This window comes from Mytilus californianus, unplaced genomic scaffold (genome assembly GCF_021869535.1).
Source record: "Mytilus californianus isolate M0D057914Y unplaced genomic scaffold, xbMytCali1.0.p SCAF_1, whole genome shotgun sequence".
NCBI classification, from domain to species: domain Eukaryota; kingdom Metazoa; phylum Mollusca; class Bivalvia; order Mytilida; family Mytilidae; genus Mytilus; species Mytilus californianus.
The window spans coordinates 133321609-133335587 of record NW_026262581.1 but is presented as its reverse complement, the minus strand read 5'-3'; the positions used below and the strand labels follow the sequence as shown (position 1 = coordinate 133335587).

At 34.0% G+C, this 13979-nt stretch overlaps 2 protein-coding genes across 2 annotated transcripts in view; one reads left to right on the top strand and one right to left on the bottom strand.

Annotated features, from left to right (window-relative positions):
• LOC127735104 (uncharacterized) overlaps positions 1-9984 on the bottom strand; it is a 61421-nt gene extending 51437 nt beyond the window's left edge. Inside the window, exon 1 of the mRNA XM_052245198.1 lies at positions 9909-9984. The gene's annotated coding sequence lies outside the window, so the exon portion shown is untranslated. The remainder of the gene's footprint in view (positions 1-9908) is intronic.
• A 258-nt stretch (positions 9985-10242) lies between these two features.
• Positions 10243-13979, top strand: part of LOC127735091 (protein wntless homolog) — a 30411-nt gene continuing 26674 nt past the window's right edge. Inside the window, exon 1 of the mRNA XM_052245189.1 lies at positions 10243-10423. Within this exon, the coding sequence (XP_052101149.1) occupies positions 10318-10423 (106 nt within the window). The 5' untranslated portion in view covers positions 10243-10317. The remainder of the gene's footprint in view (positions 10424-13979) is intronic.

Sequence of the window (13979 nt, the reverse complement as noted above, 5' to 3'; positions counted from 1 at the left end):
CTACCGTCGGTGGTTAACATACCACATAGTACTCTTATATACCGTCTACCAACAGTATATGTCTATACCTACCGTCGGTGGTTAACATACAATATAGTACTCATATGCACTATCTATCAACAGTATTTTTCTATACCTACCGTCGGTGGTTAACATACCACATAGTACTCTTATATACCGTCTACCAACAGTATATGTCTATACCTACCGTCGGTGGTTAACATACAATATAGTACTCATATGCACTATCTATCAACAGTATTTTTCTATACCTACCGTCGGTGGTTAACATACCACATAGTACTCTTATATACCGTCTACCAACAGTATATGTCTATACCTACCGTCGGTGGTTAACATACAATATAGTACTCATATGCACTATCTATCAACAGTATTTTTCTATACCTACCGTCGGTGGTTAACATACAATATAGTACTCCTATATACCGTATATCAACAGTATTTGTCTATACCTACCGTCGGTGGTTAACATATAATATAGTAGTCATATGCACTATCTATCAACAGTATTTTTCTATACCTACCGTTATGGTTAACATACAATATAGTACTCCTATATACGGTATATCAACAGTATTTGTCTATACCTACCGTCGGTGGTTAACATACAATATAGTACTCCTATATACCGTATATCAACAGTATTTGTCTATACCTACCGTCGGTGGTTAACATACAATACAGTGCTCCATTACACAGTCTATCAACAGTATTTTTCTATACCTACCGTCGGTGGTTAACATACCACATAGTACTCTTATATACCGTCTACCAACAGTATATGTCTATACCTACCGTCGGTGGTTAACATACAATATAGTACTCATATGCACTATCTATCAACAGTATTTTTCTATACCTACCGTCGGTGGTTAACATACAATATAGTACTCCTATATACCGTATATCAACAGTATTTGTCTATACCTACCGTCGGTGGTTAACATACAATACAGTGCTCCATTACACAGTCTATCAACAGTATTTTTCTATACCTACCGTCGGTGGTTAACATACCATATAGTACTCTTATATACCGTCTACCAACAGTATATGTCTATACCTACCGTCGGTGGTTAACATACAATATAGTACTCATATGCACTATCTATCAACAGTATTTTTCTATACCTACCGTCGGTGGTTAACATACCATATAGTACTCCTATATACCGTATATCAACAGTATATGTCTATACCTACCGTCGGTGGTTAACATACAATATAGTACTCATATGCACTATCTATCAACAGTATTTTTCTATACCTACCGTCGGTGGTTAACATACCACATAGTACTCTTATATACCGTCTACCAACAGTATATGTCTATACCTACCGTCGGTGGTTAACATACAATATAGTACTCATATGCACTATCTATCAACAGTATTTTTCTATACCTACCGTCGGTGGTTAACATACAATATAGTACTCCTATATACCGTATATCAACAGTATTTGTCTATACCTACCGTCGGTGGTTAACATACAATATAGTACTCATATGCACTATCTATCAACAGTATTTTTCTATACCTACCGTCGGTGGTTAACATACAATATAGTACTCCTATATACCGTATATCAACAGTATTTGTCTATACCTACCGTCGGTGGTTAACATACAATACAGTGCTCCATTACACAGTCTATCAACAGTATTTTTCTATACCTACCGTCGGTGGTTAACATACCATATAGTACTCTTATATACCGTCTACCAACAGTATATGTCTATACCTACCGTCGGTGGTTAACATACAATATAGTACTCATATGCACTATCTATCAACAGTATTTTTCTATACCTACCGTCGGTGGTTAACATACCATATAGTACTCCTATATACCGTATATCAACAGTATATGTCTATACCTACCGTCGGTGGTTAACATACAATATAGTACTCATATGCACTATCTATCAACAGTATTTTTCTATACCTACCGTCGGTGGTTAACATACCACATAGTACTCTTATATACCGTCTACCAACAGTATATGTCTATACCTACCGTCGGTGGTTAACATACAATATAGTACTCATATGCACTATCTATCAACAGTATTTTTCTATACCTACCGTCGGTGGTTAACATACCACATAGTACTCTTATATACCGTCTACCTACAGTATATGTCTATACCTACCGTCGGTGGTTAACATACAATATAGTACTCATATGCACTATCTATCAACAGTATTTTTCTATACCTACCGTCGGTGGTTAACATACCACATAGTACTCTTATATACCGTCTACCAACAGTATATGTCTATACCTACCGTCGGTGGTTAACATACAATATAGTACTCATATGCACTATCTATCAACAGTATTTTTCTATACCTACCGTCGGTGGTTAACATACCACATAGTTCTCTTATATACCGTCTACCAACAGTATATGTCTATACCTATCGTCGGTGGTTAACATACAATATAGTACTCATATGCACTATCTATCAACAGTATTTTTCTATACCTACCGTCGGTGGTTAACATACCACATAGTACTCTTATATACCGTCTACCAACAGTATATGTCTATACCTACCGTCGGTGGTTAACATACAATATAGTACTCATATGCACTATCTATCAACAGTATTTTTCTATACCTACCGTCGGTGGTTAACATACCACATAGTACTCTTATATACCGTCTACCAACAGTATATGTCTATACCTACCGTCGGTGGTTAACATACAATATAGTACTCATATGCACTATCTATCAACAGTATTTTTCTATACCTACCGTCGGTGGTTAACATACAATATAGTACTCTTATATACCGTATATCAACATTATTTGTCTATACCTACCGTCGGTGGTTAACATACAATATAGTACTCATATGCACTATCTATCAACAGTATTTTTCTATACCTACCGTCGGTGGTTAACATACCACATAGTACTCTTATATACCGTCTACCAACAGTATATGTCTATACCTACCGTCGGTGGTTAACATACAATATAGTACTCATATGCACTATCTATCAACAGTATTTTTCTATACCTACCGTCGGTGGTTAACATACAATATAGTACTCCTATATACCGTATATCAACAGTATTTGTCTATACCTACCGTCGGTGGTTAACATACAATATAGTACTCCTATATACCGTATATCAACAGTATTTGTCTATACCTACCGTCGGTGGTTAACATACAATACAGTGCTCCATTACACAGTCTATCAACAGTATTTTTCTATACCTACCGTCGGTGGTTAACATACCACATAGTACTCTTATATACCGTCTACCAACAGTATATGTCTATACCTACCGTCGGTGGTTAACATACAATATAGTACTCATATGCACTATCTATCAACAGTATTTTTCTATACCTACCGTCGGTGGTTAACATACCACATAGTACTCTTATATACCGTCTACCTACAGTATATGTCTATACCTACCGTCGGTGGTTAACATACAATATAGTACTCATATGCACTATCTATCAACAGTATTTTTCTATACCTACCGTCGGTGGTTAACATACCACATAGTACTCTTATATACCGTCTACCAACAGTATATGTCTATACCTACCGTCGGTGGTTAACATACAATATAGTACTCATATGCACTATCTATCAACAGTATTTTTCTATACCTACCGTCGGTGGTTAACATACCACATAGTACTCTTATATACCGTCTACCAACAGTATATGTCTATACCTACCGTCGGTGGTTAACATACAATATAGTACTCATATGCACTATCTATCAACAGTATTTTTCTATACCTACCGTCGGTGGTTAACATACCACATAGTACTCTTATATACCGTCTACCAACAGTATATGTCTATACCTACCGTCGGTGGTTAACATACAATATAGTACTCATATGCACTATCTATCAACAGTATTTTTCTATACCTACCGTCGGTGGTTAACATACAATATAGTACTCTTATATACCGTATATCAACAGTATTTGTCTATACCCACCGTCGGTGGTTAACATACAATATAGTACTCATATGCACTATCTATCAACAGTATTTTTCTATACCTACCGTCGGTGGTTAACATACCACATAGTACTCTTATATACCGTCTACCAACAGTATATGTCTATACCTACCGTCGGTAGTTAACATACAATATAGTACTCATATGCACTATCTATCAACAGTATTTTTCTATACCTACCGTCGGTGGTTAACATACAATATAGTACTCCTATATACCGTATATCAACAGTATTTGTCTATACCTACCGTCGGTGGTTAACATATAATATAGTAGTCATATGCACTATCTATCAACAGTATTTTTCTATACCTACCGTTATGGTTAACATACAATATAGTACTCCTATATACGGTATATCAACAGTATTTGTCTATACCTACCGTCGGTGGTTAACATACAATATAGTACTCCTATATACCGTATATCAACAGTATTTGTCTATACCTACCGTCGGTGGTTAACATACAATACAGTGCTCCATTACACAGTCTATCAACAGTATTTTTCTATACCTACCGTCGGTGGTTAACATACCACATAGTACTCTTATATACCGTCTACCAACAGTATATGTCTATACCTACCGTCGGTGGTTAACATACAATATAGTACTCATATGCACTATCTATCAACAGTATTTTTCTATACCTACCGTCGGTGGTTAACATACAATATAGTACTCCTATATACCGTATATCAACAGTATTTGTCTATACCTACCGTCGGTGGTTAACATACAATACAGTGCTCCATTACACAGTCTATCAACAGTATTTTTCTATACCTACCGTCGGTGGTTAACATACCATATAGTACTCTTATATACCGTCTACCAACAGTATATGTCTATACCTACCGTCGGTGGTTAACATACAATATAGTACTCATATGCACTATCTATCAACAGTATTTTTCTATACCTACCGTCGGTGGTTAACATACCATATAGTACTCCTATATACCGTATATCAACAGTATATGTCTATACCTACCGTCGGTGGTTAACATACAATATAGTACTCATATGCACTATCTATCAACAGTATTTTTCTATACCTACCGTCGGTGGTTAACATACCACATAGTACTCTTATATACCGTCTACCAACAGTATATGTCTATACCTACCGTCGGTGGTTAACATACAATATAGTACTCATATGCACTATCTATCAACAGTATTTTTCTATACCTACCGTCGGTGGTTAACATACAATATAGTACTCCTATATACCGTATATCAACAGTATTTGTCTATACCTACCGTCGGTGGTTAACATACAATATAGTACTCATATGCACTATCTATCAACAGTATTTTTCTATACCTACCGTCGGTGGTTAACATACAATATAGTACTCCTATATACCGTATATCAACAGTATTTGTCTATACCTACCGTCGGTGGTTAACATACAATACAGTGCTCCATTACACAGTCTATCAACAGTATTTTTCTATACCTACCGTCGGTGGTTAACATACCATATAGTACTCTTATATACCGTCTACCAACAGTATATGTCTATACCTACCGTCGGTGGTTAACATACAATATAGTACTCATATGCACTATCTATCAACAGTATTTTTCTATACCTACCGTCGGTGGTTAACATACCATATAGTACTCCTATATACCGTATATCAACAGTATATGTCTATACCTACCGTCGGTGGTTAACATACAATATAGTACTCATATGCACTATCTATCAACAGTATTTTTCTATACCTACCGTCGGTGGTTAACATACCACATAGTACTCTTATATACCGTCTACCAACAGTATATGTCTATACCTACCGTCGGTGGTTAACATACAATATAGTACTCATATGCACTATCTATCAACAGTATTTTTCTATACCTACCGTCGGTGGTTAACATACCACATAGTACTCTTATATACCGTCTACCTACAGTATATGTCTATACCTACCGTCGGTGGTTAACATACAATATAGTACTCATATGCACTATCTATCAACAGTATTTTTCTATACCTACCGTCGGTGGTTAACATACCACATAGTACTCTTATATACCGTCTACCAACAGTATATGTCTATACCTACCGTCGGTGGTTAACATACAATATAGTACTCATATGCACTATCTATCAACAGTATTTTTCTATACCTACCGTCGGTGGTTAACATACCACATAGTACTCTTATATACCGTCTACCAACAGTATATGTCTATACCTACCGTCGGTGGTTAACATACAATATAGTACTCATATGCACTATCTATCAACAGTATTTTTCTATACCTACCGTCGGTGGTTAACATACCACATAGTACTCTTATATACCGTCTACCAACAGTATATGTCTATACCTACCGTCGGTGGTTAACATACAATATAGTACTCATATGCACTATCTATCAACAGTATTTTTCTATACCTACCGTCGGTGGTTAACATACCACATAGTACTCTTATATACCGTCTACCAACAGTATATGTCTATACCTACCGTCGGTGGTTAACATACAATATAGTACTCATATGCACTATCTATCAACAGTATTTTTCTATACCTACCGTCGGTGGTTAACATACAATATAGTACTCTTATATACCGTATATCAACAGTATTTGTCTATACCTACCGTCGGTGGTTAACATACAATATAGTACTCATATGCACTATCTATCAACAGTATTTTTCTATACCTACCGTCGGTGGTTAACAAGCTTTAGTAACCATGTAACCTCAAGTTTCCAAAATATTCTTTAGAAACTCCAAATAAAAAAATAATGGTGCTTTGAAATACCCAAGATATATGTTTATGACCTAGAAATGTTTTACTGCAATGAAATGTAGGATCAATTACCTACAACTGTCAAATTCAAGGGAATATTTTTTTTCGACCTATTTTCGTATGCAACCGGAGTACTATGATTTGGTGGTATTACACCTAAATCCCTATGTTTTCTGGACTCTAAGGAGCGCATTAATCCCTAATTTTAGATACAAACTCATAGACAAGTAACTTTTAGCTCAAAATAGTTTATATATATATTTATTTTTCTTTCGCCAAAAGTTCATTTCTGGAATTTATTTGGTTAGTTAAAGTAAACAATGACACCAAAAGCACTATTTTTTGTCAGAGTAGGGCTACTTTTACATACGTTCTAAATTTTAGGGAGTGAAATGGTTGTATCTGTTTATGCTTACCGTCGGATATGATACAATACAATAAAGTACTCCAATATGCAGTCTATAAACAGTCTGTTAAATCTGGCATTAACTACCCCTTGCTTATATATATTCGAAATTTAATTCACGTAGAAGCACCTACTTAAAATAATACCGATAATTTAATTTTAAACTCAACAATTCTAATTCCTTTTGCATCGAAAAGTATTAACATTACAAATATAATTTTACGATATTCATAAAACAGTTTCATTTGTTTTAGTTTCTTAATTCTATTCAAATCCATGAGATGTCTTATTTTAGGTTACTGTTACCTAACGCTGAAATGCAGGTTTCCATCTGTAAACGGTAAAGTCCAAATTAAAGTTAGAATACTCGGGATTTTTAAATTTGCTGGTAAAAATATTTCCAAAGGGGATATCCTTTTGGCTGTACGGGATGTATACATACGTGTCCAAATTAAAGTAAAATAATCGGCATTTTCAAATTTGCTGGTAAAATTATTTCCAAAGGGGGGTGTCCTTTTTGCTGTACAGGATGTATACATACGTATCCACGTTAAATAAGGGATACGTCTAATCGTTAGCTTCGAGTAGAGAGAGTGCAATGAAATCCGCAATTAGAGAACCCTATCAATAAATCGTTGAGGTATCCGGAGGTCGCCTCTGGCAAGACTAAAGTTCTTGTCAATCCAAAAAAGGGGGACGATATCCAAACAAACTATTAGCAAGTAGCAGTCCAAATTTCCGTATTTATCTCACTTCACTCCGATTGACCGATTACAGGAACATTATATCCCTATTGTATTAATTGTTTAGTTCTCTCCCCGAACTTGGCTGAAATATTTGCCGCTGGACTGATGGCAAACAACAATCAATCAATTTCCTGAGGTGCTTTTAAATCTAAATATCATATTATTTTTAATCTAACCAATTAAGTGTGATCGGTAAATTATGTGCGTATATCAATTGCGCCAATTTTGAAAATATCGAAATATCATAGTTTATTTTTCATTTGCGCCAATTATCAATTTTTTATTTGCGCCAAATTAATTCAAACAGTTTAGATCTGATACATTTTAGATAATTACATTCACTTAGGTTAACCAAACGCAGCAGTTCAATGAGTACATGTCTATGTTATAGATACATGTTAATAGATACATGTTAAGCTCATTGATTTAATTATAAAACACTTCTGTTACCCGAACATTTACTTTAATTTATGGATGTCATAAAGAAAATCCAGGCATTAATTTAATATATGTAAACATGATAATCAGATCTCTCAACGTGGCAGCAACCGTAACATAACATGAAAAGGGAAAAGAATGACTTTTTTTAATAAAAAGTATATGATATATTGTAGAGAAGATATCACAAGGGAAGACTTGTAAATATGCTTTGATGTCAAACTGTTACTATCTTATTTTATAAATTGCTTTTTTAAGTGTGATGTATACAGTTTTAGAACTTTTGCAATAAATTTATCCTGCTCAAAATTCCACTTCCTCCTCCCCGTCACGGGTTAACAAGGGGCAGATGGCAGAAGGCCAGTAGGGATATTTTTGTTATTTTATCAATAAATTCTATACATCTTCTATGTCTCATGACTTGTGTTTACCTGTTAATTGGTGCAAATGAAGAAAAACAAATGGCAGAAAGAAAAAAAAATAGGCGCAAATGAAGTGCAGAGTGGACGCGGTTATCAAATATCAAACAAATTTAGATCATTTTTGAAAATGTAATTAAAAAAAATATTTTTTCTTAAAACATAAATATATTTATTGTTTAAAAATTCCGCTGATATGTCAACAGTTGCATAAGCATTTATTATGTATTTTGATTTTCGTTGCAAACGACTCATGCAATTGAAAGTTGATTACTGATAAACAGTATTGTAGTATTAGCTTTCGTACATTATAAAATCGTTAACTGTATGATCCTGTATGAACCCACTTCATTTCTTTATATTAATCGTGTATAAATGTTTCACATATAGGTCTTATTTGAACATAAAACAGTATGGAAACAATGAGTACATAGTATAACCAAATATGCATGCAAAAAGCACGACTTATCATGCAAAATATGTTAAGTGTCTACTGTTACTGTATTGTACATAGCTCAATTCAATTCAATTCAATTCAATTTCAATTTCAATTTCATTTTTGTTTTTTCAATTTTCATCAAAAACATGATTTCTAATAATTAAAATGAACTAATGTGCTCTGACGATAACACATAGTAATTGCAACTATTTCCGGCATTTACACTCATGTTTTTATTTACATCGATGTCAATCATCCAGTAAAGATGAATATTCATTACTACCCTCGGTGGTTAACGTCCCTCGCTGGTTAACTTTAAGTGCCGATTTAAAAAAAAGGCCAGGCGACGGCGGAAAAAGTCTTTGACTTAAAAAGATTGTTGCACTGGTTAACTTCAAGGTATCCATGTACTAACCTACAGAGACTAAACACCGGGCTCAGTTTCGAATTTATTACATTTCCTTTTTTAAGTGTCGCTATGAGTCCGCTATCAGTGTATCACAGTGGCAGTCTGGGGACAATCTAAATCAGTGACAGTGTACTATCTACTAACCAATTGAATATAAATATAATATGAATAAAATATTATGTCCAATCAACTAAACAAATGTTGAATGTAAGAAAAGAAGGAAAAACATTACCTTATTTATAGGGAACTGGGAATCTTCTGCTTATATTTCAGTCACTGTAAAATTCGTATTCTCCGCCATATGCAACTTTATACGGGATAGCTTATTTTTAGGAATAGGTAAAATTATTTCGTAAACTTATATTTTCCTATATTTTTGTCCACAAACTTTGTATATTCATTTTATAACGAATTTGATTTTTTGTATCCTCCGATGTAGAAACAATTTATCTTATAAATTATCGAAATACAACGGGAATTTGGGCGAAGGTTGGCCTACATATTTCAGTACACCCCTAAAAATGGAAGCGTCTGACATAAACAGACCAGATGGCGCTGTTGTCCTTTCTTCAGACAGAAGAGCTGGCGAAAGCAATAAAGCACGTTTTATGCGTTATTAAGACTGATTATTCATCGAAGACATGGCTGGGGTTGTTTTGGAGAACTTGAGTTGGAAGAAACTCATCATTCTCAGCTTAATATTGCTAATGTTACTTGTAACCTTTTTCTTAATTGGTGGTTTGCAAGGTAAGTCTCACAATCTTTTTCACTCGGATAATTTGGGTACAAACTTTTTCATGTTTGTTACAAAATGCAGTATACTTATTTCGGTCTTTTTTGCCACACAATGTAACATTCAGTTATTTTTATTGCACATGCCCAAAAATGAGTACGGTTTCAAAATGGTTTAATTGTTTGTTTAAAATAATAATAATTAGTTTGTACCAAGTTACCCTGTGGCTGTGTAATTTAAATTTCTTTGAATTAGTCATCTTTTCTTCTGTAACTTTTTTATTGGTATTTTTTTGTTGAAAAGTGGGAGTGCAAACAAAGTCTCTTTCAACCAGCATTAATGAATAGATGTACTATGTATATTGTTTGCCATCATTGAAATATTGTAGATTAGAAAATGTTATTTCTGTTCTTCTGATCATCTTTCAATAGTTATATGATTGATGTTCTTCTTCTTTAAGTGCCGCCATGCACCAATTGTAAGGATTGAGCAAATTGTGTTTAATGTGGTGTAGGGTATTCATTGTATGTTAATGGAAGTAGCCCAACAACTAAAATCATTGTTCGGTCATCAACAATGCACAAATGTGCACAAATGTCTATACAAGCACTTATTTGCCCCATCAGACTGAGTTGAGGTAAATAGTAAATAAATTTAACAGACATCTCCTGTATCACCAAAATTCATCAAGGACGGAAAATATATCAGATATGATAAAGACAACCCTAAACAAAGTTCAGACAGACACATTATCATATTGCCAAAATTCTGTATTTTATGAGTATTGCCAAGCTGGAAATTCTTGGAAAACATGGGTTTTATTGGGTAATATGAAATAGTGGCCTGAATTTTTAAGAGGATTCAGTGATCAATTGCAAATGCAAGGCATACAAGATATATATACTTGAATAAGACATAGTTTGTAAATTTATTAGTTCATTTGTTGGAGACTATTTTTATAAAGTGTCTTAATTTGAGAAAGTATTGGTCCAGAAACTTTAAGACAAGCATGCACACCTAGACAAAAGTTTTCTCAGTGAGTTTTATAGAACATGCACACATAGACAAAAGTTTTCTTAGCGAGTTTTATAGATAATCTTCCTATAAACTCATTAAATTTTTAATGTCAAAAATCATAAAGCAAAATAATTCATCTTTTATTTAAATATTTATAATATAACTATATAATTACAGGAACATATATATTGACAGGACTTGACACTACCTAATTATTGCCAATTTAAATTATTTTATCGTTGGTTCATAGTTAATAAATGACACATTACGGAAAGGGACATGTGTAAAATACGTACTTGCAATTATCTTAATAATTTCTGATAATATCAATAAAATGTCATTCAAACTAAGTAATAAGTGATGCCAGTGTATCGAACTTGTAATCTGTCACTTCAAATTTGTCATAGTCGCATAAATTTCATCACAGAAGGGTACAGAAAGCAAACGGGGTAATAAAAAAATGGCGCCAATGGCATTCCCAGTAACCGTGAATTTCACAAACCATTATAAAACACTTCACATAATTTAAATCACACTTACATTGTTTGTATATTGGTCATTTTATATGACAAAATATATCTACTTTACGATAAAACTTATCAATTCATTGTATTTGTTGAACGTTTGGAATTATGTGGTTAATTTATTGAGCAGTTCAATCAGACGCTTCCAAAATCCATAAATCTCGCGTTCGAGATTTTATCAATTTTATACTGAAAAGCCTATCAGATTCATTTCCCGTTAGACATACTGTTCCCAGATAATTATAATAAGGAAAATGAATATTCAACATTTTTTTCATATTTACTTGAACATCTGTGGTCACTAATTAATTAATAAGGAATTATTCAGATTATAACACTGATTTGTTGATATTACTACATGTATATACAAATGTAGTTAGCCTTTTCTTCTCTACAAATCAAATCAAATTAAATATTTATAATTCCACTCAAGGTCCCACAGGGGGTATTCAGGCAACAATTATAATTGTTCTAATAAATGTATTTGTGTGGATGACATTTGCCCTTATGGGTGTTTATTAAGCAATGAGATTGTATAGCAATTAGATTTTACAATTCACCATAACATTACATTAAAATGATTTCTATCAAACTTTTGCTTCCAAAAATGTGCAAAACTTAATTGTATTCTGCCTTGTGTACAAAAACAGAATTAAAAAAGTCATAATGCCTAGTACATGTATTACCCATTTCTATTGCCTAGCCCATCAAAACCGGTGTTTTGCCAACCCTGTATAATCATGTGGCACAGACAAACTTAAGTACTCGATCAAGCCACAGTTCTAGGATTTGAGGTAATCATGGTAATAGTGACCACAGCACAACAGCCCACTAACAAACAAAGGCAAACAACAAATGGTCCTGTCCAGTTTGCCTGACTTGGTTCAATCACAAAATCAAAATGTAGTGGGGTTGAAATAAACCAGTTTTCATGAAAATACTCACAAACAAACAGTGATCTGGAAGGATTTTTTCTTTATGGGCCCAGGGCCCCCCAAAAATAAATTCAATGGACCATTTTTAGAATTAATGGGCCATGTTGTCAAATGAGTGGGCCATTCGTTTACGATAAAAAAAATTAAAAAAAGTGTATATTTCACTGTACTGACAAGTATGATTCTAATTAATATCATGGATATTGTTCCTGTGATTTTGTAATTTCAATTTCAATGAATATACAATAACTTCTTCCAAACCGGGCAATATTTACAATAACCTTTATTTACAATGTTAAAACTGGTACTGTTCCCTTGTTCATGTTCATGTTTTTTTTACATTAAATTTGGGTCTTCGTCGATACCATACTTATTCCAAACGTTCTGAATTAGAGGATGTTTCCGGCATTTCCTCTGCACTTGTATTATTATTACTTCATCACGATGACAAGAATAACAGTAGAGAGCAACGTTAATTGATAAGACACAACAACAATTCGCTGAAGGCATGTTTACAAAACGTCAAAACGAGCCAAAGACCAAAAAAATTGACAAGGACAGTTAAGCCCCTTTTATGGAGACAAATACTATGCTATTCATAAAAAGGTTTTTGGATTTTTCAATCAAAATAATAGCAAGCTTACTTAAAAGATTATAATTAGAGAAGAATTCTCGCCTGTACTAGCCAATTTTCACAAATTTAAAGTTGTTTATAAAAAATTATATCATGAATGATGGTTAATTACGTTTTTTGGGTAATCAATCATACTGCATTTTGCTATTATTACCATAGGAAAACACCTGAGACGTCCCAAAAATATATAGGTGCTCCTCTCATTGGAGTAAACACTTCACAGCTGTTAGCCTGGCATCCTGACCCAATCTAATACTTCGTCGATAGGTCTGTCAAGCAGTTGGCCAGGATCTTAGGCTACACAGCTGTTTACTCACACATGGCGGCACGAAATACGATCGGAAATCCATTTGACGATATCTCAACGTTTCAAAACGAAGTGAAAAATATCATGCGCCACGCGGGCGCTTACATTTGTCACTCTATGCGCCATTTCTGGTCGATAAGCGCAATTGGCGCA